This window comes from Lepidochelys olivacea (genome assembly GCF_965140295.1).
Source record: "Lepidochelys olivacea isolate rLepOli2 genome assembly, chromosome: 9".
In the NCBI taxonomy this organism is placed as follows: Eukaryota; Metazoa; Chordata; order Testudines; family Cheloniidae; genus Lepidochelys; species Lepidochelys olivacea.
This window is the reverse complement of record NC_140419.1, coordinates 7252369-7280067: the sequence shown is the minus strand read 5'-3', so window position 1 is coordinate 7280067 and position 27699 is coordinate 7252369. Positions and strand designations below refer to the sequence as shown.

Here is a 27699-nt window from a genome sequence, read left to right as displayed (position 1 = left end):
GTTAAATGCTGGCACACACCTAGGTGCACCCCTTTGCGGTACCAGCTGATGTCAAATTCACATACCAGACACCATTATAGCAGCCATATGCTTCTGCCTAGTCCCTCCGGAGGTCCTGGAGTCCCTTGCCGTGGGACAAAAGCACGGCCTGTCCTGTTTTAACAGGAGCCCCCCGAATGCAAAGATCTACGAGCAGCTATTGGAGCAAATGCAGGAGAAGAGGAGCTCTCACGACATGACCCGCTGCCACGTCAAAGCCGGTGGAATGATGGGAAGGCAGGAAAGGCATTATGGGAATTTCTTAGCCTGACGCAAGTCCCAGAATTCCAGTCAGTTCGGGGAGGGGTCCCACGACACCCCACAAGAAAAATCCCAGAATGCACCAAGTTTAGCAGCAGAGCGTTGCTCCGTGCTGGGCCGTTATTTAGGAGAAGCGCAGAGCTGCAATGAATCGCACTGAAAGTAGCTACAGCCGACTCAGAGCCAGGGGGCTGCGCTCCTTTGGTGTCCTTCACGGAAAACCACAGCCCGAGGAACCATTCCTGCATAGACCAGGCCCGTGGGACTTTGCTGTGTGCGGGGACAGAGGATACTGCCCACTGACCAACCACTAACCGGTTACAAACGCGGCTCAGGCTGGCTTTGCAAGAAGGTTTCTCATTATGCTGCATGTCCCCACGCACATGGCCCTGGGGGTCAGCCATCTACATGCTGGAGCCACATTTTTCAAGCAGATAAGGTGCTGTCTGCAAGCTGGGCTCCTGCTCACCTGCTCTCCCCGCTCCTAACTGATCCGCACAATTTGTGACAGCTGCGAGAGCCAGGCAATCAGTGTTACGGTTTGGAAACACTGTCTCGGTTTGGAGGTCATGCTCTCCATCAACGTTTATTGCATTTAACTCACATTTGCTCAGCACCCAGGGGTTTTAAAGTGTGTACAAAAGAAAGCCGGCTAGCGCATTCCCAAACAAAGCAACGCAGGCTTCGAAGGCTCTTGGGAGCCGAGCTGCAGAGAACAGTTTTAGTGGAGAATTTATTGCCTTTGCACTTTTGTCTCATTGTCTCTGTACAGACATCTAAAACTGGCCTTAGCTTCTTTCTGGGTTAACAGATGCCCTCCTGGCTCCTAACCTCTAACCCACACCCTGTTATGGACTGATGAGGCTCAAGGCTGCAATGCTACTGTTCAAGGCCAGGACAAGTTCAGCAAACAGATGGACTTAAAACAGATTTGCTACAAGCAATCAGTGTTTTCCCAGGGGGATCTTTAGCCCTCAGGTTGACAGAACGACAGTAAATCATGTTCTAAAGAACATATCGGTATCAAGGAAAAAAAGCCACTGGGGAAAGTGCAAGAAAAATTTCATGAATGAAACCATCCGCCTTTTCTATAGTGCACGTTCGACTTTAACAAGGGCCTCTCGAAGCGGGAAGGGTAGGGAGAGCCGGCCCATGGAGTTAAACTGATTTCAATTCTAGCTCCTTTGGCACTTCTCAAACACATTGGGCTTGAAACAAAGACCTCCCCTTGCCGTGCCCACGCTCTCGGCCCCCTGGATCCTTCTGGGAAGCTGTGATGGTGAATTGGGACTAGCACCACCATGTCCATGGGGACAGACCGCTGCAGATTCTGCTTTCCCATCAGACTAGGCGTACTGCTAACGGCTGTCTGTCCTAACAGTGGACTGCGAGGGGACTAAGCTAAACTGGAAGGCGGCACTTTGACTCTGGATTTTAAGCGTGTCTATACATGGAGTTGATCAGGAAGAGTGATTGCGCTTTAAATACGCATCCCACCTCAATTCTCACTAGGAAAGGTGGTGTGTGTTACTACGCTATCTTAGCCAACATGCCCACACGAGGACGCTGCTTGCTGCCAGGAAACACCTCTGCGCCCACTGGAGCGCGTCCTGTAGGTCGATGAACGGGCAGGACCCGGCTGTCACTTTGCTGCCTCTCCCACCTCTCTAGGCAACCCCAGGAGCCCCGAGGGGCTGGCAGGGCCCCATGCTCAGCAGGGAATAAAACGAGGGTCAAGTGGGACAAACGCCGCTGCAGTAGGGCTGAAGGAAAGCGATCTCACCCCGCCGCGTGGTGGAGGAGACCTGGGCTAATGCGGGCAGCAAGTGACGTCAGGAAGGGGCTGGCTTTGCAACAACAAAAAAAGCAAGTGTGGGATCCCCTCGGGCAGCAGGAAGATCTGTCTATATACACAGCTGCAGCAAGCGCTATCGGGCAAGGACAGCTTGAAAACACTGCAGGGGACGGGGGTATCAGCCAAAGGAATTCTACAATGGGGAATCTCAGCTAAATGGCTGGAAATATTTCCCAACGGTGAGACCTACGAAGTCTCCGGAACAGGTCCCCGAGGGAAGGGCAGAGCCCAGGGTCAATCTGGGGGGGGGTTGTCAGGCCGCACATCTTTCTGAGGCTGCCGTCTTGCTCTTGAGAATCTCAGCTCCTCGCCCTTTACGGCTGGGAAGGGAACCTTGGGACTGGGATCTGCTCAAGCGGCAGAGAATGGGAAACCAGGCACCAGCTGCCCGCCACTCCCTGCAAGGAGCGAATCGAGTGTTCACCTGGTGCTTTTCATCAGCTGATCTCCAAGGGCTTTACAAAAGGGCAGGATCATTCAGAGGCGGGGTTGACCGAGGTGCTCAGGGACACCATGTCAATGGCGTTAACTATCACCCGGCCCATCAGAGCAGCGAGAGGACCACGTTTTGAAGACCAAGGGGTCAGATGGGTCTGAGAGAACTGGGGCCTAAACTACACAGGGCTCCATTGACTGCTCCCGCTTTGAACTGAAGCAGTAACTGCTCTAGAAGGCCAGTCTGGGCCAGGCTCCTTCCACCCATGACAGTCAGGCCTTGCCTAGACTAGGGTGAAGGGGCGTTGTCACAATGCGGTAACTAGCACGAGGAGAAGTCTGTTGTTACACAGCCACTGCCTTTAACACAAGCTAACCAAGACAGGGGTTTTAGCTTGACCAGTTTAGTCTGAAATCTAGACTTGTCCATACTAGCCGTAGTTAGCACAAGCTAACATCACCCCTTTGACTCCCACTCTGGACAAGGCCCGGGAAGCTGGTGCTCAGGCCCCCGGCCAAATGCTGCAGGGGTGACAGCGTTCAGCAATCTCTGTGCTTTCTGAGATGGAGACACTCATGATTGGAGGGAGTTGGGGCCTGCTGGTTTTCTTTAGTGGGATGACTTTGGTCTATGCCAGATGATTAATGGGTTAAATCTTCTGTGCATACCTCCTCCCTTCCCCTCCCACTCCGCTCCCCGTAGCATGCCCGGCCGTGACTTGTGCCAGGGCTTGGTCAGCGCTCGCTGGAGTGCGCTTGCAGAGCGGTGACTCACGTGGGAGTTTAACAGCAGCTGAAATGCCCAGCGCAGTGATAGGAGCTTAGCAAGACTGGCTGGGATGAGTCAAAGCAGGGCAAGGCCAGAGGACGTGGGGATCATGGCAAGGAGGTCACTGCAAGATGGGCTCTGGAGAGCAGAGGCACCGGGCAGCCTGGAAGCGGGCAGGCACTTCTGCTGTCTATAGTAGGATGGCTAAAGGGGAAGGGAAGAGGAGGAGGAGGGATGGGGCCCGCATTTCCTTTCTCATATCCCAAAAGAATCCGGCTGAATTTGACACAGACAGGTGCTCTCCACCTGTGCAGCTTTTTCCCAGGCTTCTTTGTATTGACCCTGACCCCAGGAAAGAGCATCATCTCTAGCAGGAGAGTCCCAGGCATCCCTGGGCAGAGGATTATCCTTCAGCACAGGGTGAGCAGCTGGTTCAGAAAGCCACAGGCTCCTGTTAAACATGCAGACCGAAAGATTAGCAAACCGACTGCGATAGCCAAGAGCAAACATCCTTCATCCCCCCACTCTTCTGTTGTGCAAGTACCACTGGAGCGGGAAACGCAGATGATGTAGCTGCTGCATGATCTTGAATTTCACAATGTGCTGAGAAACAGCAAGCGCAGAAAGGCCCAAGCCTGCCGGGAAGACGATTGCCCAGGATTCCCGCCCTTGGAATCCGAAGGAGACAAAATAAACGCCACACACATTCCATCGCCGACCAGATCTTTATTACGGGATGCAGAATTCAGCAAGAAACCTGTTGGTGGCCCCCTGGTTCTCCCACGTCCAGAACGGCCCAAAGCACCAGGGACAGCAGCACCCTCTCCGAGAGGACGGCTCGGGTGGCGGGGGTGCGGTGGTCAGCAGCATTAAAAAAAAAAAAAAAGCTAAAAAAAACCACAACGCTAAAAACTGTTTTAGAAACAGCATTAACGTTCCTGCAGCTTCAACAATCTCAGCCAGGAAAGACCCAAGCTCCCCCCACCCCCCAGGTTAAAATCCAAACCGGAAGTAAAACAGAATTCATTTAAAAAGTTCCCTCCCCACCCCCACGGAGCTAGGGTAGAGCAGTGCGAGGCCTGGATGGTCCAAAGGAGTCTGGCGGCATGGTGGGGCGGCGGTCACGACAGGCAAGCGATGGAGCCCGTAGCGCTCACTTCTCCTGGCCCGGTCTCTTGAGCACGGCGCTGTACTTCAGGGGGCCGCTGTCAGACGTCAGGACGACCTCCACCAAGGTGAAGATGGTGATTACCTTTGGTCAGGGAGAAAAGACAAAGGGGCCCCCGGGTTAGCGGGCTTCCAACACCGAGTTAGTCTAGGGCTGCTTCTGCTCCAGGGGCCGGCCAAGCTGCCCGCATTTACCCAACCATTTACCCGCACTGACAACCTGCTGGGAGCCTGAGGGGCTGGAGAAGACGTCTGGGAAAGCTCAGCTTTAACAGGGAGGTGTGGCCTGCGGAGGCTCCAGGTCCCCCGGCATGGCAGGCTGGGGCATCTGCTATCTCGCAGGGAGGATTCAGAAGGACCGGGAGGAATTGCTGATACAGGACACGGGTGATTTGGTGCCTGTGAAACCTGAAGCTGGGGCTAGTTCCTTGCTGCTGCGATTTGGATAACAGGCACTAAGTCAGCCAGCTCATGGACACGTTCCCCACAAGCTGAGTGCCCCCCTGGGAACACGGTGCGATGAGAACTCAGCTAGACTGGAAACACACTGAAACATGACGGGGCCTTCCCAGCCAAGGAGCCTGACCCAGGTTGCTTTGTTCATCCGCACACCAGGGTGTAATCTGGCATCACTCTCTGACTAACAGCTGCCCCGTCAGAGCCTGCTGCCCCTTCGTCAGCATCAGCACGGGCGCGTCTGCCCCGGAGCCTTAGCCAGCAGGACAGTCTGCATGCCTGGGGCCTAGGGACCACACTTATCTAACAGCCACCACGGGTCATTTTTACCTAGTTGAAATGAACCTGGAGATTCAGAAGCCTGCAGGATGACGGCAATCAGAAAAGAGAACCCTGGCCCTGGGAGTTATGGGACTTGTGTGGGGTTCAGGGGGTCTGGGTTCTCACCCCTACTCTGCCAGACCCCCCGTGTGACCTTGGCCAAGTCTCAATCTCTCGGTGCCTAAATTCCCCATCTGTGAAATGGGAACAACTTTTCTTTTCTCCCAGCCAGTGTCTATCTGCTCTATTTCAATTGGAAGCTCTCCAGCATCTGGGGCATGGTCTGTCTCTTACTATGGGCCTGGTCAGGGCTTAGCACAATGGGGCCCTGATCTAAGTTGGGGCCTGATGGGGCTACTGTAATACAGATAATTACTTCATTATTAATTAACGTGTACTTGAACCAAAGGTGAAGAGAAATAATTCCCGTAAATACCCTGGGGATTTTCGAAACGTTCCCTCAATAAGAAAACGCCGGCTCATACATTTCAGCATATCAGAGCAGACTGCAGAATGGAACTGACTGTACTAGTTACAGAAGGAAATATAGACCCTGGATAATCAACCCTTCGATTCAGCCATGCAGAGCAACCTGCCCTCCTCTTTTAGCCAATTCTTAATGTTTCCTCTGAATATTGTGGGGGTGCCTCAGTTTCCCCTAGGCAGTTCTTAAGTGTCTAGGTGGTGGGATAAGGGTGTATGATCGTTGCAGAGCCCTAGAGGGCAGGTGTGTGCAGGGGTCTGGACACAGAGAATGGCCGACACCCTGTTTCCTGGCAACTGATGGCCTGGGCCCTTCCCCCCTGCAAGGTGAGAGCTAAAGAAATCCGGTGACCTCCTGGCCTGGGAAAGGAACAAAGCCCAGACCAGGAGGGGGAGGCAGTTGGGGGCTGGCTGGGGACATGGAGTGAAGTGCAGACGTGGTTGTCTGGCTCACTGCCCCCCCCAAAATGGACCCGGCTGAGGGGTCCCGTTCTCTGCACCTACAAACTCTGTGTTAGACCATGTTCCTGTCGTCTAATAAACCTTCTGTTTTACTGGCTGGCTGAGAGTCGCGTCTGACTGCGGAGTTGGGGGGCAGGACCCTCTGGCTTCCCCAGGATCCCGCCTGAGCGGACTCACTGTGGGAACCGCACGGAGGGGCAGAGGATGCTGAATGCTCCGAGGTCAGACCCAGGAAGGTGGAGCCGGGTGAGCTGTGTGTCCTGCAGACAGGCTGCTCCCAGAGAGACTTCCCCAGGTCCTGCCTGGCTGCGTAGGGAGCAGTTCCAGAGCAGCGCCCGGGGACTCCGTGACACTGGTGATCCTCACTGGGCGTCTGCCAGCGTCGTAGTTTTATTGACTTCAGCTATTTCAATGGAGCTGAGCCGCCTGACAGCAGCAGCCTATCTGGGCCCAGGCCCGCAAGCACGCCCAGGCGGGAGGCTCGCTGCTGGGAATAGCTCCAGCGATTTCAGCTGAAGACTAGAAGCAGCACCACTTGCAGGATCTCACGTTCACTGTTCACCGTTCTGCTGTAGACCGTAACTTGTTCACACGCCGGCAAATCGCCAGACGACAACAGTTCCAGCAGCAAAGGCCCTGGCTAGGCAGCGAGGGAGCGACTGGAGAGTTAGGGTATGGCCACATGGAGAATAACAGGTGTGTTCTTAACCCGGGTTAGCCACTCGGGTTCCAGTACTCGTGAGGACATGGCAACTCAGCTTCACCTGGGTTAACAGCTCGAATTCAACCCCGGATTCCCCTACGGGCTTCAACTTGAAGAGCTTCCCTGCGTCGTTGTCTCTTCACTGCTATTTTGGCCCCAGTTCGCTAATGGGAGTTAAGAACGCACCTTGGTCTGCAGTGTAGACAGACCCTGCGTGAAAGATGGAACTTTATTTTCATCTGCAGAGGATCAGTTTTACCTACAGAATCTAATAAGAGGTTCCCCAAGAAAACAACCCCAGCTATATTATCGGGAATTCCACGGTTTCGTCCTTAGCCTCAAGCCTTCTGTCCACAACCCCACTAAGCCTGATCGCTTCTCACTCTGGGGAGGGCACAGCTGATGAACTCTCTGGGGCCAGGACTCTCTCCCAGACTGTGCCTGCATTCCCCCAGCATGACAGGCCCTGAGCCTGTTCAGAGCCCCTGCTCAGTCCCATAATGAGAGGGGAGAACCAGCCCGTTAGCTTTACTCCGCGCCCCTATGAGCCATTCCAGCCTCTCTCCCTGCACTTGCGAGTGGGCAAACTTCTCCAAATCTTCCCAGCTGATTCTGTTTGCTGCTCAGAATCAATCATGTGGAAGAGGCCACGTCTGATTTGGACTCCAGTGTATCAAACTGGCCTGCAGTGAGTGAGCGCCAGGGGAGATGCCCTGCCACACTACTGCTACGCTGGCCAGCTTACACTGCAGCTATAATTTCTCTCTGGGGAAGACACAGGCGCACTAGCTTTCACTGAGCTGGAGCCCTAAAACCAGCCGGACAGCCAGGGCGGGGGCACAGGCTGGCTGCCCCCCGGCTGTACCAAGTGTTTCAGATGGGATTGTACTCGGGGCAGCTGACCTGTCCTGCCACCGGTGCAGCCGTGGCTACGCCGCTCTTTAGTGCATTCAGATCCCAGGGACTGCACTGGAAATGAAACGCCGTGGTCACATCAAAGCGCCTGGCCAAAGGAGGGATGGTCTCAGGAGGCTGGTATAGGGTGATTCACCCCTTAGTCTTGCTGCTGTTACCAAAGTTACACAGTGGAGGGGGAGGAGGCTGCTGGAACGCCCCCCAGGAGTCCGGCTCCCCCATCAGCACCAGAGACGGGGCCGGGCGGCAGGAACTCCTGAGCCCAGCAGCCTCTGCACATTTAACCTATTTTGCAAACAGCCTTTACAGATGTTCTCCCTCCCCGGCAGGGCTCAGCCAAACCAAGAGGCAGCCGCCAAGCCTTGCAAAGGCGCAAGGGGCCCCTCCCATCGTGCAGAGCCTGGCTGAGGGGGTGGTGCTGCCTGGCCCGGCAGGCTAACTCCAGGGCATGACAGGGAGAAGAGTCTGTGCTCAAGGAGGGTGCAACTGTATGTCAGGGTGACATTGCTTCTTGCTGCTTCAGCAAAGCTCTGGGAGGGCTGCCGCAGTTCAAGGGGTTAGAGATTTATTGACACAGGGATCTCTTGACTTGGAAGCGGGCTCCAGTGTTTGCTTAGGAGGCGGGGGGAAGATTCATGGAGGAGTTCCCTCCATGGCTCAGTGTTTACTTTCCAGAAATGATTAGCCCCGGGGCTGGGCTCTGCTCGCGCTGGACAGTCATTTTTCATGCTGCTCCCTGCAAGTGTGTAAGTGATCCCAGCTCCTGTACTATAGGATGAATTGGGGCCACGCAGGGCGGGTTCCAGGGGCCTTCCCCAGCCAAGTCAGCTTAGCGTGGAAGGTTGAGCTTTAAAGGGAGCGTGCTGCCGTGGGACAGCCTGCAGCAGCTTACTCTCACGGTGTGCCCACGCCACAGAGGCTATCCTGGCATAGCTACGCCGCAGGATCCAGGCCCGTGTAACCCCATGGCATAGACAGAGCCTACACCGACGGAAGGGGGGTAGGAACACCACCTCCCCAAAATGGTAGCTAAATTGACAGAAGCATTCGTCTGTCAACAGCTCTGGGTCTCCACCGAGGGTTAGGTCTGCAGAGCTCTGGTGCTGGCTGTGTGTGTGGATTTTTCACACCCCTTTAAGTGCAGACCAAGCCTCAGCCAGGGGATTGGGATTCATCCCCGGGGAATTTCAAGGCAATCAACTAGACCATTATTTTAAAGTGTTGCCAACTTTTGTTTGGCATCAAGGTAGCACTTAATCAAGCCAGACAAATGCAATCAATCCCCTTGATTGAGTTACTGCGTTAATAGCTGATGGGGACACAGGAGACAGATTTCTCGACTCTATTAAAGCATTAACACCATGTCTGGGGAAATCTGACTTGAAACATTCATTCTAATTGGATCTGAGCACTGCCTGCCACATGGGCTGAAACCTGACTGAAAAGTCATGCAGAAGGGGAATGATAAAGGCCAGAGCAAGGAGGTGGGGAAGGCGTCTAGCCAGAGGCACAGGCAGACCTGATCTTGCTTAACATCTTAATTAACGATCTAGAAGAGGGCAGTAAACAGCACATTAATTACATTCGCAGAGGCCACAGAAGCGGGAGGCATGGCACACAGCAGGGAGGGCACAGGACCCAAAGGGAGGCAGGCCAGGGTGATGGAACACTTTGTATAGTGGGAGTGCTGAGAGTCATTGAACCAAACTGTAAACCCAACCCTGTATGTAATGGAAACCAGCTCAAGCCAAGGGGTACGGCAGCCCCCCCAGCACGAGCACCTATGGAGGCAGAGCAGCTAGCCCGGCAGTAATGGGAGTGAACCAGAGAAGAGGGTGGCCACTTGGGGGAACAGAAGCCAGAATACAGGGAGGCAACAGAGGATGCAGCCTTCGGGAGCAGCACACCGAATGGAGGCCAGAAGGCCAGGAGCTTGCAGAAACACCATCTGCTGCAGTGACTAGAGCAGTGGGCTGGGGGCCAGGCCTCCAGGAGTCAGTTGCGTGGCAGGGACCATGAGAAACCAGAGCCCAGCCAGGGCCGGATTTACACCTTACGCGCCCCAAGGTGCAGCATCTTCAGTCCCCCCCCGCAGCTGACTTTCAAGTTGCACATTTTAGAGAGGTAAGAGGCCCCTAGAACACCGGCACCCCAGTCACGGGCCTACTGTGCCTCCCTGGAAATCTGGCCCTGAGCCCAGTCTGAAGTCTAGACTTGTCCACACTAGCCGTAGCTAGCACAAGCTAACATCACCCCTTTGACTCCCACTCTGGACAAGGCCAGAGATCCTGGTCAGAGGGGAGTGCAGAGGGGCTGATAGGCAGACAAGGGCTGTGCAGTTCAGTTGCGCTCCAAAGCCATTGATGCACGGAGCCACTGGTGTGGGCTTTACCTGGGGGGCAGCTTCCTGCTCTGGGGTCTCCGGCTCCCACAGGAGAGTTAGTTCAGGCTTCTTCCCCACGTTCTCAAAGTGGAATCCCGTCAGTGGCAGAGCCTGCAGAACAGACAGCACGTTGGGGAAAGCGCTGACTTCCAGGAGCGGTGCTGGAACCCCAGGAATTCTGTCTCCTCCGCCGATGGGCAAGGAATCTGGCTGCTCCCACAATCCTGCTACTAGCTTAGCTGGCTTCATTGGACCCTGCTTAGCAAGACACTACTGGCTGAGCAATGCTGCTTACCTTCTCCCCCCAGCGTGTAAATGACTGCCAAGTTCTTTTTGTCCAGTGCCCTGTGTAAAGCACCCCCAGCTCTGTAAGCTCCCAGGAGGAAGGAGCCAGCCCACGGTTCTCGAGATGCCGGTGGAAATGAAGGACTGCTGCAATACACCCGCCCACAGGCCATATTTCACACTGTACATTCCAGGTCAAGATGCCATGGTCAGCAATACAGTGGTCACTGACTGCAGGCGCTAGATTACAGCAAACCATTTCCAAATGGTCTCAGATTTATGATGTGATCAAATGCAGTTAAAACCAACTGCTTCCCCATCTCAGCCCCAACCTGACCTCTGGGCCCCAAACCCTGGTTTCATTTCACAATTCCTAGTGAATCGTTACCCACTTCTGGCGCTCACAACCGCAAAGCAGAGGAGCTGGAAAACACGAAATCGCGTCTTTTAATAAAAGCAATGCGCTACGGATCCTTCTGGCTTCCTTTGCTTCTGCTCTTGTCCTGCATGGGGGCTTTGGGGGTGTCTATGGGAAACCCCCAGACAGAGCTGAAGGAGACTAGCAGCGTGAGGTGAGCCTCCCGTCCAAGTCTTGTTTGGTGGCACTAGAATACATCGAAAGTTACAGTCCATCTCACACTATTTTGTGACAAGACTGTTACGGTTGAAATGGTGTTAAACCTCTTAGAGCGAACACCCAGTCAAACACTGGCTGTCCCCCAGCAACTCCCACTGCCCCATATCCTTAACTCTGCCCTAGCGTGGCGGGCTCATCTGCATGGCGTTAGTTATTAGTGTGACTATGCAGAAGTATCATAGAATCATAGAATATCAGGGTTGGAAGGGACCCCAGAAGGTCATCTAGTCCAACCCCCTGCTTGAAGCAGGACCAATTCCCAGTTAAATCATCCCAGCCAGGGCTTTGTCAAGCCTGACCTTAAAAACCTCTAAGGAAGGAGATTCTACCACCTCCCTAGGTAACGCATTCCAGTGTTTCACCACCCTCTTAGTGAAAAAGTTTTTCCTAATATCCAACCTAAACCTCCCCCACTGCAACTTGAGACCATTACTCCTCGTTCTGTCATCTGCTACCATTGAGAACAGTCTAGAGCCATCCTCTTTGGAACCCCCTTTCAGGTAGTTGAAAGCAGCTATCAAATCCCCCCTCATTCTTCTCTTCTGCAGGCTAAACAATCCCAGCTCCCTCAGCCTCTCCTCATAAGTCATGTGTTCTAGACCCCTAATCATTTTTGTTGCCCTTCGCTGGACTCTCTCCAATTTATCCACAGGATATCCGCTGGGCAGGGAAGTCCTCTGAGGCCTTATCTACAGTGGGTAGGGAAGTCCTCTGAGGCCTTATCTACACTGCTCTTTAGGGTCTGTCTTCACTGCGTAGTTAACCCAGGTGCTTACCTGCCCCTCACACAAACCCCTCTGACCCAGGTTTGGAACTGACCTGTCTGGGGGGGACCGGTAAGAACCCAGGCTCCGATTTAACCCGGGCTGGAATCACCCATTTTTTAGGGAGGATCCAGGCAGACTCACTTGAGAGCCGAGAGTCCCTCAGTGACTTCCCACAATTCCCCCTGAAGGACAGAGCTGTTCTCCAGCAATTGACACACCTGACTGGGAAGAATCCTAGAGTGTCTCAGCACAAAGAACCACCAGCTGTGCCCCCGGAGGCACACAGGCGAGTGCAGAAAGAGTGGGAGATGCAGCATCCGGGGGGATGTTCGCCTCCAGGCAAGGCTAACCCGCATCAGTGTGGTGGTTCCCTGTGCAGCGAAGACACCCTCCCCTCCCTTGTGGTCTTCCCCAGTTGCACTTGGCCCCAGGGCAGCTCTGGTGATGGCAGTGCGAGTGTCAAACTGCCAGCGGGTACTTCGCACCTGCTCTGAGCCCGGCTAGAGGACACAGAAGGGCCTTGACCAGCCGGTACTACCCAGCCGAGCAGCACAGCTGTGAGCTAGGGAGGATTAATGGCAAGGCCAGTCGAAGGGGGAAACCGGTGCTCCAGGGCACGTACGTTACAGTAGATGCGTTTCTGAACTCCGAAACTCAGCACCAGGACGTCGAAGGCCTTGTTCAGGACGCCCATCACCATTGCCTCTGACTCCAGCGGGCCACACTCCTGTCAACACAATGCACGGTCACGAGCGAGATACCGCCAAGGAGGGCTCCCACCCAGAGACCATCCCCCAGTGTCCCACAACTCTTTGCCCACCTGGGCAGCGCCCATGGAGTTCGTAAATTGCTCCTCTGCTGGGTTGTAATGCTCCCTCTCCCCAGCCGCTAGGGAGCGCAGCAGATCCTCTCCCCGGTCCCGACCGGGGTGCCAGCCAGCCCTGTGGGGCACCAGCTGCCAGGACATCCCACAGACTGTAGCACTCCTAAGAGCTAGCTGGGTCCAAGCAGTCAAGGGAAGGATTGTTGAGCCCTCCAGTGCTGTGGAAACACAGTCACCTACATATGCCCTGCTTGGACTCTGAGCAGCCGCCCCAGGGAAGAGGCCTCAGGGCCCATGACCCTGTTAGACATGACAGGGAGAATCATCAGCAGAACTGAAGCCAGAAGCAGCACTTGCTCCTTCTGGGGCACAAGAGGGAGGAGAGCCAACGGCTGCTCAGGCCAGGGATCACCTACAGAGCTAGCAGCAGCCGGACTGGCTCCAGAGCATGCCATGACCCATAGGACAGGGTCACCTGACAGGTGAGGGTGTTCTTCAGAGACCGTCCCCAAAGGGAACCAAGGAATCATCTCGATGCCTGAGGGCCGAAAGGAGAACTCCAGGCCCCGCTAGCTCATTTAGCGTAGCGGTGGCTGTGGTCTCACCCTGACGAAGATGGTGAAGAACAGGTCGGCGCTGAGCTCCTGCACCCTCTTGGAAGCCATTTTCCGGTCGTTGCAGTGATCTGCTTGCTTCTGGATGGCCTCCTTTCTCATCTGGACTGGGCATCCCATGCCTGGGAGGGAAACAAGCCACAATGACTGGTGAGCGCCCTGGTGGTAAGGGCCTGGATGGGGACAACACCCACCCTAGGGCGCCAGGAGTCTGGCATTCCCCAGAGGTGTGCCCCAGTACCCCTGAGCAGCTCGCAACTGGAATCCCCACTGTACAGACAGAGCCTGCCAAGGTAGCTACACTCCCTCCACCCTGCTTCACAGGAGGCCAGATCCCCACAACCTGCTGAAGAACAAGAGAGTGGGGGCCCGGTCCGAGGCTGGAGAATTAGATACAGCTGCAGTGAGCAGAGGGGCCAGGGACATAGGGACTGAGTGACCAGTCCACGCCCATACAGGGTCTGTCCAAATCCACAGCAGAACCCAGGAATCCTGTCGCCTCCTCTGGGTCTTCCCTTCCCAGCTGTGAGGCTCCAGGCAGCAGCCTCTCAGCCTGTGACAGGCGGCCCCCTTCAGGCACCTACCGAGGGAGGCGGAGAGGAGCCGGTGCACAAGGATGTCGGCAAAGCGGCGGATGGGCGAGGTGAAGTGGGTGTAGAGCGGCACGTTCAGGGCGTAGTGGCGGAAGAGGGTCTCGTCTTCCAGGACACCAGTGCAGAAGTAAAGAGCCATCTGGGAAGGGAAAGCCCCCCCGGTCGGTGAGACTCCAGGGGAGGGCGGGGAACTTTGTGAGTGCTCTGTTTGGGCAAGGAAAGCCCCATGCTCTGGACCCCAGTGCTGGGAGTGGAAGAGGCCTCAGAAGCGTTTTACACAACAGCCCAGGGAGCCCCAGAGATGGTTTAGCCAGGGGACTGGAGGAACTCCCCGAGGGGTGCATCACAGGCCTGGCTCTGCTGAACATAAGAATGGCCCTACTGGGTCAGACCAAAGGTCCATCCCGCCCAGTATCCTGTCTACTGACAGTGGCCAATGCCAGGTGCCCCAGAGGGAGTGAACCTAACAGGTAATAATCAAGTGATCTCTCTCCTGCCATCCATCTCCACCCTCTGACAAACAGAGGCTAGGGACACCATTCCTTACCCATCCTGGCTAATAGCCATTAATGGACTTAACCTCCATGAATTTATCCAGTTCTCTTTTAAACCCTGTTATAATCCTAGCCTTCCCAACCTCCTCAGGCAAGGAGTTCCACAGGTTGACTGTGCACTGAGTGAAAAAGAACTTCCTTTTACTTGTTTTAAACCTGCGGCCCATTAATTTCATTTGGTGGCCCCTAGTTCTTATATTATGGGGGGGAACAAGTAAATAACTTTTCCTTATTCACTTTCTCCACACCACTCATGATTTTATAGACCTCCATCATATCCCCCCTTAGTCTCCTCTTTTCCAAGCTGAGAAGTCCTAGCCTCTTTAATCTCTCCTCATATGGGACCCATTCCAAACCCCTAATCATTTTAGTTGCCCTTTTCTGAACCTTTTCTAATGCCAGTGTATCTTTTTTGAGATGAGGGGACCACATCTGTAAGCAGTATTCAAGATGTGGGCGTACCATGGATTTATAGAAGGCAGGGGTGAAAGTAAGTTAGAGGACTTACCGGTACGCCGGAGTCCTGAGCAGGGGGCGTGGCCTCAACAGGAAGAGGCGTGGCCTCAACCGGAAGAGGCAGGGCCTTAAATCCCCAGGGCCAAGGGCAAGGGCTCCAGCTGCGGTAGTGGAGGCTGGGAGCTCCGGGGCCCTTTAAATCACTCCCGAGCTACCAACTGCAGAGGCGGCTGGGAGCCCCGGGGCTCGGGGTGATTTAAAGGGCCCAGGGCTCCAGCTGCTGCTACCGCAGCGGAGCCCTGAGCCCTTTAAATCACTGAGGAGTCCTGGGGGCTCCTGGCTGCCACCGCTACCCTGGGGCTCTGGCAGAGCTTTAAAGGGCCTGGGGCTCTGCTGTGGAAGCAGCTGCCGGAGCCCCGAGCCTTTTAAATCCCCGCCTGAGCCTGCTGCCTGAGCCCTGGGGTAGCGGCAGCCAGGCTTCATTGGGGATTTAAAGGGCCCCAGCCGCTGCTACCATCCCGGCCCTTTACATGCCCGCTGGAGCCCCACCGCCGCCATCCCAGGGCTTTGGCAGCAGGGCTCAGGCTGGGATTTAAAGGGCCCTGGGGGGAGAGGAGGGGGAAGCAGTGGCTGGAACTCCGGGGCCCTTTAAATTTCCACCGCAGCCCTGCCGCCGGTACCCCAGGGCTTTAAATTGCCCTCTCGGAAAGCCGGTCCTGGTACGGAGCACCGGCTCTTACCGGTACGCTGACCCAGGCGTACCAGCTTACTTTCACCTCTGATAGAAGGGCAATAAGATATTCTCTGTCTTATTCTCTATCCCTTTTTTAATGATGCCTAACATCCCATTTGCCTTTTTGACTGCCGCTGCACACTGCGTGGACACCTTCAGAGAACTATCCACGATGACGCCAAGATCTTTCTCCTGATTAGTTGTAGCTAAATTAGCCCCCATCATATTGTATGTATAGTTGGGGTTATTTTTGCCAATGTGCATTACTTTACATTTATCCACAGTAAATTTTATTTGCCATTTTGTTGCCCAATCACTTAGCTTGGTGAGATCTTTTTGAAGTTCTTCACAGTCTGCTTTGGTCTTAACTATCTTGAGCAGTTTAGTATCATCTGCAAACTTTGCCACCTCACTGTTTACCCCTTTCTCCAGATCATTTATGAACAGGTTGAATAGGATTGGTCCTAGGACTGACCCTTGGGGACCACCACTAGTTACCCCCCTCTATTCTGAAAATTTACCATTTATTCCTACCCTTTGTTCCCTGTCTTTTAACCAGTTCTCAATCCATGAAAGGATCTTCCCTCTTATCCCATGACAACTTAATTTACGTAAGAGCCTTTGGTGAGGGACCTTGTCAAAGGCTTTCTGGAAATCTAAGTACACTATGTCCACTGGATCCCCCTTGTCCACATGTTTGTTGACCCCCTCAAAGAACTCTAATAGATTAGTAAGAATAGATTAGTAAGACATGATCTCCCTTTATAGAAACCATGTTGACTTTTGTGCAACAATTTATGTTCTTCTTTGTGTCTGACAATTTTATTCTTTACTATTGTTTCAACTAATTTGCCTGGTACTGACATTAGACTTACCAGTCTGTAATTGCCAGATCACCTCTAGAGCCCTTCTTAAATATTGGCGTTACGTTAGCTATCTTCCAGTCATTGGGTACAGTTGCTGATTTAAAGGACAGGTTATAAACCATAGTTAATAGTTCCACAATTTCACATTTGAGTTCTTTCAGAACTCTTGGGTGAATGCCATCTGGTCCCAGTGACTTGGTACTGTTAAGTTTCACAATTAATTCCAAAACCTCCTCTAGTGACACTTCAATCTGTGACAATTCCCCAGACAATTGTCCCCAGACAATTCCTTTTGTCACCTACAAAAGACGTCCAGGTTTGGGAATCTCCCTAACATCCTCAGCCGTGAAGACCGAAGCAAAGAATTCATTTAGTCTCTCCGTGATGACTTTATCGTCTTTAAGTGTTCCTTTTCCATCGTCCAGGGGCCCCACTGGTTGTTCCTCAATTCCCTGCTGGGTTAAGATCTCATCAGGCTATTTCCACCACTGCACATTTTCTTCCTCGCCGTCCCAAACCCTCCTCGCCCCGCCCTGTGGGCCGGACATCCGCTGACCTGTACTGCAGGGAAATAGGCCCCTGGGAAATGGACTTGGGGGGACCAGAGCTCTCTGCTCTCTAACTTGGGGGAGTCTCAGTGAGCCCTTCTCGCTTCACACAGCCATGGGGTACGGGCCAGGTCCTCAGCTGATGGCTCCATGGAGCCGAACAGATCTACATTGTGGGTGGAGCTGGCCCTGGGCTTTGAAATGCACTTGTGGCTTTCTCTGTGTAGCAGTTTGCCTCGTGTTTTGCTCAGCCGGACACAGCAACAGGTCTCAGGGCCAGGCCCCCCTATTTTTCCCCCCAACCGGTGAGTGTAGCATTCCCACCCGCCTCTGGCCAGAGCAGTAACAGCGGGGCAGGGCACTAGGAGGGCCATGCCTGCATGCTCGCTGCTCACCCAGGCTAGTCCCTGCAGTGCTAGTAAGGTGACCTAGCGCGCCCTCTCGTGGAAAAAGGGAGGAATGACATGGTTTGAGCAATCAGGAAGAGTCACCCCTGGCCTGGTGCGTTGAGGAAACCCTAATCCAAGCCGTGGAGTCAGGGGGAGAGGTGGGGTGCTCTGCTAAAGAGTCAGGGGAGCGGATCAGTCTGTCAGATGGGCGACGGGGGGCTCCCAGCAGCACCGAGCTCAAGCATCTGATGTTCCTTTGCCATGATCGGCAGCGCAGCTGCTGCAGGGGACGACTCGCTCACCCTCTCTGCCCCCTGCCCAGCTACCCACGGCTCTTCTCATCTGAGCCAGGGAAGGGAGTCCATCTCCTCCACTCCCTCTCCGTGAGACGGTGACCGACCAAGGAGCTGGTCTACACTAGGAGGCTGAGAGCCTGTCTCATTGCAGTTCCGCGCCCCCACCCGGCCCTTTTTAATGCTCACGGATTAGCGCGGGTGCCGCGATATAGGTACCGGTTTTTCTAGTGCAGGTGGCCCCCAGGACGCTGTGCAGGTGGTTTGTTCAGGCCGGCAGTATGTGTGAACAGCAGGGCCATGCTCCCTACCCTGCCCAGTGTAAATGTGTGACTGGTGCATCACGGACACTGGGAAAACGGCACGGCAAAACGGGCACAGAGAATGGCAGACTGGAGGGAATCCCCCGCCCTGGGGGCAGCCAGCTACAGTCCATTCCTTCTACCCCACAGGAAAGGGGAAAGCCAGCCATAAGACAGTGGGCGGCTGGCTGCAAGATTTCAACAATCCTGCCTTGAATTCCCGGTTCCACTTTAACGCTGCCCAACCTGATCCAGGGAGCTTCCATGGCAGCAGGTCTCCTGGGAGGAGTTTGCTTCAAATGGCCTGAACTAACACTGGCTTGACCTCTGACTCCCACCAGCCAGAAGGCTGTGTGTGGCTCTCCCTTTTCCTCCCCGCCTGCCCAAATTCCCAGCCAGGCCGGTGTGCTCCCTTAAAGACAGCCCTCTGGAGAGAGGGAACAGACTGTCCAACAAGGAGTGCCCTGGCAGCCGGGTTAAACAGCTGGGGATGTGTGGGAAGTGGGGCCGATGTGATGGATTTAACAGACGAGCCGGCGCGTTCCAGGCCCATGAAGGATGCTCTCCCGACAGAGGATTTCCGCTATGGCCATAGTTCCAGAGGCTCCAGTGAGATCCGGTGGGGGTCCCGCCCGAGACTTGGCCTTGGGAGCGAAATCCATCCCCGGGCAGCATGCGGTGCTCCCCATCGACTCGCACTGCTGCCTGTTCACCGCTCGGGCAGCATAAGCCAAACTTTCCCCCTTCCTTTGGGCAATGGGAAACAGACCGTTCCCCTCCCCAGCCCCATCCATCATGGGGATTAATGGAGCTCCTTGATACTGCTCGCTGGGAACAGATGCCGCTTGGCTCGTGCGTTATTATATCTGCACAGTCTAAATAACAGATCGGGAATAAATCAAAGGGAGCTCGAAGAGCCCTTTTCCTGGAAGAAGCCACGCAGCCAGACTGACAGCCCAGGGACTGCTTCACTCAGGAGCTTGCTGTTTGCCGTCCCCCCTCAGCCTGCTCTCTGGCAGGTTAGGATACAGCCCTTCGGCACAGCTCTTCTGTGGGTGCTTTTAAAGAGACAGGGCTGAGGGTTTAAGCATCTGTGAGGCTGCTCCAGCGTCTCATTCAGCACTAAGCTGAAGCCGTAACATCACCGTGCACTGCGGTGCCCAGCCCGGCTCCCTTTCCGAGCCACCGAAAGAGTGGGAAAGTCCTTTCCAAGTAACCTGCGTCGGGGCAGCCCAGAGACACAGGCACATGCCTGGCTGCGGGGCCGGCTCTAGGGAGACAGGTGCCGGTGGAGGAGAGCAGATAGGCACACACGGCCCCGCTGCAGAGCTTGCCTCTCAGTGTAGCATTGCTCAGAGGACCAGCTGTTCCAGGCACTGCAGAGCTGGACCAGCACAGGTCAGGGCAGGTCGAGCTCCCCGCCATGGCTCTTCAGTGGGGATTCGGAGGGTGAGAGGGGAGTTCAGCTGCCATGGCACATTGCCATTGGCCTCTGCTCGTGCCATTTAGGGGGCTTGCATGGGCACGCTGCCATCAGGCAGGCCCCCATGCAGCCATCAGACGAGAACAGCTCTTAGCCTCCATCTGCGGTGAAAGGCTCCGAATCCCATTGCCAGCCCGCAGGGCCAGAGCAATTTGCTCAGAGCCTGCAGAATGACAAGACTCCCACCAGCGCCACACGCAATGGAAAGATGCTATTAGACCCCCTGGATCACACAGATGGCTCAGTAGCACTGCATGACTTGCCACGGCCTTTTACCCCTTCCTCTGCATGCACTTGGGCACAATTCCAGAGGGAGTCCTATGTCCTGGACACTCTGTGCTCACAAGCCTTCTCCGATAGTGTCCCTCTGTATGCACCTAACCTCCAGCCACTCGGTAGATATTTATGCATTCAAACCTGTACCCGAAACAGCAGGAGGGGGCTAGCATTCATGCAGAATACACATGCACGCCCAGGGTTTTGATGGGGCGCGTTCCACTCTTGCCAAGGAAAAGGAACCTGGAACTCAGGTGTTGGCAGGTAAATACAGGAGAAGCAGGATTTTATGAACCAACTTTGGGCTGGAGGAGCCAGGTCTTGGTTTTGCAAAATCAAAGCAGGGCCGTGTCTGATCCAGGGTCCATTCACCGAAATCACCCCTGTTCAGGCAACTTGGCTAAGAGGCTTGGGGCCACCCCCAAGTCTGCAACGTGCTTTACAAAGAAGTAACATGTCCGGTTCCTGCCTTGGAAAGCTTACAATCTAATCAGCTAAAACACAGCTGAGGGGAGGGGACAGGTGCAACACCCAAGCCAAACGACCGAGGTGGGGTTTGGAAGGTGGCTCGTGGGCGCCACAGTTCATGCAGGGCTCTCCCCTTCAGCTGCCGGCCCCACCAAGCCTGATTTCTGACCTTTCTGTGGGCAAATGTGTTTGTACATTGGATGTCTACGCAGGCGCCGTTACTGCTCCAAGAGCTGACACAGTTTAAAACAACAGCTTTCCTGTTCACCTCTGAGACGGGGACAAACTTGCTGCGATACCTGCGGCTTCATTTCATGAGAAGCGGCTACAAAGCGAACTGCTGGTATACGCGGCTAAATCAACACGCGGCCAGCGCTGGCCCTGCGCTTCCCAGCAGCCTCTTCACCGGGAACGTTGCTTGGTGGTGCAGCTGCTGTTATTACATGTTCCAGCTTTTATTTTTACATCTGCAAAACACCAGCCCTAAGGGCTGGAAAAACAGCCCAGACAGAGACTGAACCGCACGGAGAAGCCCCTTAGATCGGGGGGTTGTGGCGGGGTTATGGCGGAACGGCGATTGAATGAACCCATTGAAAACTAAGAGTGAGAGGTTTAAAAACAACGGGAGTCGCCTGCTCCGATTACAAAGCTGAAATCCTGCCCTGGGATTCATGGTTCAGGCAGCTACCTCCTCCAGCTCCCCATGCGATCAGCTCCGCCAGCTCTCGCTGAGCTGCAATGCACTGATCCGGGCAAGCAAACAGAGCAGGTTAAAAAAAGCAGCATTCTTCTGGCCTTCTACTGAGACCCAATAGCTGGGCTAGGAGCTCTCACCGCTTCCAATTTCCACAACCCAGGACTACATTATCTCTGATGCACTCCCCGAGACACAGGCTCCTTGGCTCAATTAGCCCCGCTCCCCAGCGGCTCACCGCTGCAGGCCACACGGGAGAGGCATTCTAGTCCCATGCTCGGCCTCCGGGGAAGAAAAGTGCCTCACGCTGAACAGCCACCCCGACAGCGATTTCTGATGGGATTTTAGGGAGCCCTCTGCATGGAGCTGAGCTACGGGGACGTGTGGAGAGCGACCCCTGCAGCTCCATGTGGACCATGGGAAAAGCACATCCAGACGCTCCTGTAACTCCACGGCACGCCGGGTGTGTCACAGGCCTGAGGCCAGATCACCACGCGCCCATCAGCTCTCACGAGCCAAGCTGCTGGCTAGGTTATGGTCCTAGAGGAGAAAAGCCCCACTTCAAGGAAGCCCCAGGAAGCCAGAGGAAGTGGTTGAGTGGGGGTGTTCTTTCCCCTCGCCCCAGTTCCTCAGCACAGCCCTGGGGGCGTAGCATCTTTCAAATCAGAGTCCTACCATTGCCACCCATCATTAACCTCCCCATAGCATTGGCCACAGGAGGGATGCATTAGCCCCACTGCCATGGCCAGTTCCAGTCAGGGGATTTATCATTCTGCCTCCTGAATGCAGTTGGCTTTGGGACCCTTCTCGACCGCCTGCCTTAGACCGTTGCACAGAGTTGACATTTTAAAGAGTTGCTGCATGCCCCCCACCCCAAGGGGGCTGCATTTCCTTGAGGGCTGAAGAGACCCTAGCATCCTTTGTCGATGAGTGGGCAAAATGGTTAGAGGATTATTCTGAGGCCACTTCTCCGGGGCTCCTGCGAGGACACATGAACGAAGGCGGGCAGCTCCGACTGCCTGTCACCACCTGCACGATGGTGCTCCCGAGCGATACCGGCATGACTCCAACCGGATGTTTTCTCATTAACAGATTCGAACGACAAGTTCTCAATGCTCTGCTGCGCTCCGTTCCCAAGAAGAACTGCAAGGAGCAGGCGAATAAATTAGCCACAGCCGACCAAGGGCTGCTTTGTTCTTAAGGACAGACTGAATCCCCAAGTGACTGAGCCCCTGAAAAATGAGGTGTCACTTTTCCTTCATCTTTTACAAGCTGACTGGCGCACCAGGCCCCAGGGGCTCCCGCTGACGTACATTATGAGCTTTTTCCCACCTCCCTCTCCCTCCATTTGAAAGGCATTTGTCCTGACCCAGAGGTACAGAGCGCGCGTCCAAGACATGAGCTGGGCAGGATCATGGATTAATTAGCTGCTGTGGGCTTTGGCCGACTCACCTGCAGCCTGATCTCTGACACACAAGCCGCAGCGCCGAGGACGGAAACATACACAGCAAAGCAGGCCATTCAGTATCGCCCAGCACCGATGTCGTCATGCAGAGGAGTCCTGGCATCGCCAGTGATCGCAGCGACGGCCCACGTGTCCCAGGGCTAAAGCAGGGGCCGATCCAGAGCCTTGCCCCATGTGTGGTTTCAGGCAATGGCTGGGGGCACAGACTTCCTGTCTACGGCGCCATGTTTCCTTACTCATGGTGCACACAGCACTGTATGGAGAGACTGCGAGAGCTGGAGAGCTGGGAACGGTGGATGGGCAAGGAGACATGAAGGCCTTTTCGGGGCCATATTCTCCACTCTGCTGTGGCTGTATTCTGGCTGGAGGTGCCAACAGAGGAGAATATGTCCACCAGCCAGCTTCCTGTGTCCTCCTCTGGTGCAGGGGATGTGCCAGAGAGGAGCTCCGCGCTGCTTATTCTCCACTCGTGAAAACCCACTTAGGGACCAGTGGGGTAAGTTACGGCAGCTCCTCAGCTGCTCTAACTTACACCAAGGCCAGGAGTGGGGAGGTGTGTGACAAGCAACCGGAGGTCCCTACCTTGCGATGGGCAGAGCTTGGCTGCAGAGGGGACCACTTCCCTCCATCTTTGACTACTTCTGGGATAACCACAGAGCGCCTTGCTGGTGGGCAAAGGGCCTTTCGGGGCTCAAACGTCAGGTCGTGATTGGAAAGACAATAAACGTCACAAGCTGCAAGCACATCAGGCGCTCCCCTAAAATTCACCCCTGCCCCTGGGCCCCCTGTTCCCAGAATAACCCATCTCCATGCTTGCAAACAGGCAGCCTGGGAAGTGTTTGTGTCAATCCCAGATGGCACTCGCCTGGCACCCCTTGGAAAGCAGGGTCTGTGGTGTTTTCACTGGGATGCCCTGAATCCCAGGCAGGCCCAGCCACTTGGGTAGAAACGGGAAGTGTCCCTTTCCCAAGGAGACTCGAGGTACAGACATGCTCCGCTGCACATAGACATGGCTTGTCCAGACGTCTGACAGCCCAGACAACAGCTACGTCTCCAAACAAAGTAGAGACTTATTCATGGCCTGTGACCCTTACGAAGCTGGTTTCTCTATTCATTTATCATGTTCCTCTCCTTCCCCATTCTCTGAGATTATGGCACTTCGTACAAAGTCGAATGCACATGGAATGCCTCTAGCTTTTCCAGCTCTGCCTGTAAGAGGTCTGGGTTTCTGACCCGTACAGCAGTACAGGTAGTACACAGGCCTGCTAGAGCCTGAACTTAGTCTCAGTTTAGAGACATTTTTGCATCCACAGCAAGACGTGGACTTCATGCAGGAGACAGCGAGGCCCAGTAGTTGGAAGACAGCCAGTTTGCTGCAACCGTTTGGACTTGGCTTGCAGTTTAGGCAGTTGAACTCATCAGTGCTCTTCATGGTACTTGACCCCACATACACTGGGGCGTTCTGGTGGCCCCGCTCCAAATTCTAGACCTTGCTCTTCTGGTCTAAGATGCTCAACCCCATGGTGCAGGCGGTGTCTTGGAAGGCTTGATGGGCAGGGCTGGAACTCTTTTGCTTCTCCACACGGCAGGCAGCAGTGCTGTCGGCAAGTCTTGGTCAGTGACTGCTTCTTGACCAACCTTGATTCCAACGTGTGGAGCAGCAAGTCTAAGATCCGGCTGGCAGCTTGGCAGCATAGTGCCAGGGTGAGAATGCATCCCCTGCTGCACACCTGAGGTTGTGTAGAAACGCAGCAGAAGCCGTGCGCCAACGCTTACTTTCACACTGGTACAAAGATCGGGCACCAGATTTAGTAGAACATCCGGGGCGCCAACTCCTTTCAGGGCGAGCCAAAGTGCTGATCTGTCGGCAGAATCAAAAGCCACTTTGATGTTGATATACACCACATGAAGCAGGCAATTAAATTCTCAGTGCAGCTCAGCTGGAAGCTGTAGCGTAAGGGAAGCATTCATTATCAACCACCCAGCAGCGAAACAGCTGTGGACACCAAGTCTGTTAAGGAGCATTTGCTGCATCCTAGCAACCAGAACAGAGCGAAGATCTTTCCAGGGACTGATAGCAATGAGATCGACCTGTAGTTGCTGCACTCAGTGTGAGATCCTTTGCCTTTGTACAAAGACACTACGATGCTGTCTTCCCATTCTGCTGGCACGCTGATGCCCACACTTTTAAAGAGCAGTTGATGGAGGCCAAAAGCACCTTTGAGCAGCTCAGGTGGCATACCATAGGCACAACCATTCCGTAATGTTTGGATGGCCTTTTGTACTTCCTCGAGCGACAGAGGATCAGACACTCTTAGCTGAGAGCTAAGTAACCCTGGAGGACCTTCTTAGGGCAAGTCATGGAGCAGCCAACGTGGAAAATTCCGGTGTGCTCCTGGCAAACATTGCTAATTGCAGATCAATCTACTGGGACAGAAAAACTGAAATTGTTTACCTCTGCCAGTCTTGTCTGTGTGTGACGCAGTGCTCCTTCCATTCAGGAGATGATTCGTTTGCTAAAAGGCAGGTGCACATGAACACACATACCCACATGCAGGATCTACTTGCAAAAGTGACTCTAAAAATGGCATTGTAGGTTTCCATGCTTGGGGGGCAGGGGCTAGAGGGGGGAGTGTTGGCAATTCCATACCAATACTCCATTTACAAGTTAAAAGATTGTTTTGCAAAGAGCCAGCCCTGTAAGCTCACCCTGGGAGCCAAAGTCTAGCTGGACCCATGCTCAATTAGCAGGAATGAAGGGTCTACCCCCAGAACATAAGGTACCAGTTCTCTTGGTGATACACTAGCCAGAATCGCATCCAGCTCGCTTTCCCAGAGCGGGGTTGGCTCTGTAGGGCTAACGGGAGTTCAACTGTAAACTTATTTTTGCCTGTGGAGGAAGCAAGATGCAACACAGAACATACCTAGGGAGCAGGCTTATTGAGCAAGACTGGAAATTCCATATAGATGTTTTTCTGACCATAGCTACACTTCTGAAGAGAGTTAGGCTCTATTGTTTTTGATGCTGGTCTAGCTTCCTTCTGACGTCACATACAGTTAGAGTTCTCCTTTCAAAATGCCTTTCCATCCATAAACTTGCCTTGACCCATTAATATCTATAAGTTGGAAAGGTCTCCTCTTCCTGGTCAGTCCTTCCAAACAGGCTTCATTACAATGCTCTCCTTAGCAGTCATGTAAGGAGCAGGGCAGAGGGGCCCTCTGATCAGAAATCTGGATTCTTGGAAATTTCATCAAAACAGAGAGGGCACTCATATAATGAGGGACTGTAGGTCAGATGTGGGCATTTTACAGGCAACCACAGTCCCAGACACTTGCACCATTTCAGCACACTACCCTCACGATATCCCTTGCAGATACTTGGAGGTATTTAAAAAAAGACACCAGCACTCCACAACTGGAGTACTGTGTCCAGTTTTGGGCCCCACACTTCAAGAAGGATGTGGATAAATTGGAGAGAGTCCAGCGAAGGGCAACAAAAATGATTAGGGGACTGGAACACATGAGTTATGAGGAGAGGCTGAGGGAGCTGGGATTGTTTAGTCTGCAGAAGAGAAGAATGAGGGGGGATTTGATAGCTGCTTTCAACTACCTGAAAGGGGGTTCCAAAGAGGATGGCTCTAGACTGTTCTGCTACCATTGAGATGACAGAATGAGGAGTAATGGTCTCAAGTTGCAGTGGGGGAGGTTTAGATTGGATATTAGGAAAAACTTTTTCACTAAGAGGGTGGTGAAACACTGGAATGCGTTACCTAGGGAGGTGGTAGAATCTCCTTCCTTAGAGGTTTTTAAGGTCAGGCTTGACAAAGCCCTGGCTGGGATGATTTAACTGGGAATTGGTCCTGCTTTGAGCAGGGGGTTGGACTAGATGACCTTCTGGGGTCCCTTCCAACCCTGATATTCTATGATTCTATGACTTCACAGAGTACAGACTGAAGAGTCTAAAACTGACACTTAACTGTGTCACAGCCTTGGGAAAAAGCTTTCGCTTGGCTAGGAGCAAACATCCTCATGTCCTGCTTTGCTCAAGCTCAGCATCTATTTACCTACTGCTGTGCTCACCCCTCCTCTGCGACGGCCAGGCTGGCCTGAGCTGGGCCATCGCTGGCAGAGCGTCAGCACCACGTGAAAAGGAAACACGGCACGTTTCCATTTTGGGCCTGGGGGGAAAGGAAGCTGAAGAGCAAATGAAACTTCCAAAGCACCAGCTCAGGTTAGGAAATGGTTTGAATGAGACACTGCCCAAACCTAGCTCCCAAAGGCCTTCCTCCGTGGTTTTGATTCATACGGAACTCCTCATTGAGGAAGTAAAGGCTCTGCACCACTGTCAATGACGGGCAGACGCTGCAAATTCGGCTGTTACCAACGCATGTGCTTGTGTGGCAGGTGAGTTTGCCGAATGTGCTGAGGTGCCTGGTGGTGGAGAGCGGGAGGGGCTCCAAGTTTACTCTCCTCCTCCACGCGCCGGCAGGCCTTTCATATGGCACAGACACAGCTTTGGGGCTTAAAGAGAAATTAGCCCTTGAACAAGAACACACAGTTCAGAAAGTTCTCACTGCCCCATACTGGGCCGTGCCTGCCCACGTGACCAGTCTCCTTTCGACCGTCCGTTCAAAGACCCAGGCAGTCCGGTACCTGGGGAGAAGACTCGGGGCCTTGACGCAACACAATCAAGCAGCAGGCTGGAGGGGGAACCCATGTAATAGACGCTACAAATAGGATTCAACTTCAACAGTACGTCCCATTGAAGGGGAAAGGAAGCTATCCATGCCTCCGGTGATGGAGACACGTGGAAGCCAGACAAAGGGTCGTTATCTAGAGAAACATGGTGGAAAAACACACCCAGCTAAAAAGGGGAGAACTGCGCAGCAGCAAACTGTACTAATGAGTCCAACGGGCGTGTGGAGGGGATCATTACCACACAGTTTGTGCTAATTGCCATCAGAGCCTCCCCAGCTACATTTGCAAACAAGCATTAAGCTGCTAAAGTACAGCAGGACTTCAGGCAACTGCTAATGAGTAAATGGAGCAAATTAACTAATTAGAAGAGTGACAGTCAAATGAGTAATGTCAGGAAGATGATGTATTCCCATGGTGATAAACACTCAGCGGCTGAGAGGCCATTTTGAGGAACGTGTCACCTTCTCCCTGTTGGTGGGCTGCGCTCTCAGAACCAGCCTCCCTTC

The 27699-nt window shown here is 54.0% G+C and overlaps 1 protein-coding gene across 3 annotated transcripts in view; it reads right to left on the bottom strand.

Moving 5' to 3' along the window:
* Nucleotides 1-4065: 4065 nt before the first annotated feature.
* DIS3L2 (DIS3 like 3'-5' exoribonuclease 2) overlaps nucleotides 4066-27699 on the bottom strand; it is a 280475-nt gene continuing 256841 nt past the window's right edge. For all 3 annotated transcript variants that reach the window (XM_084638284.1, XM_084638283.1, XM_084638285.1), the window contains 5 exons: nucleotides 13960-14107; nucleotides 13367-13497; nucleotides 12561-12665; nucleotides 10259-10360; nucleotides 4066-4611 (listed from right to left, as the gene is read on the bottom strand). In XM_084638284.1, coding sequence (XP_084494410.1) covers nucleotides 4513-4611; nucleotides 10259-10360; nucleotides 12561-12665; nucleotides 13367-13497; nucleotides 13960-14107 — 585 coding nt within the window. In that variant the 3' untranslated portion in view covers nucleotides 4066-4512. The remainder of the gene's footprint in view (nucleotides 4612-10258; nucleotides 10361-12560; nucleotides 12666-13366; nucleotides 13498-13959; nucleotides 14108-27699) is intronic.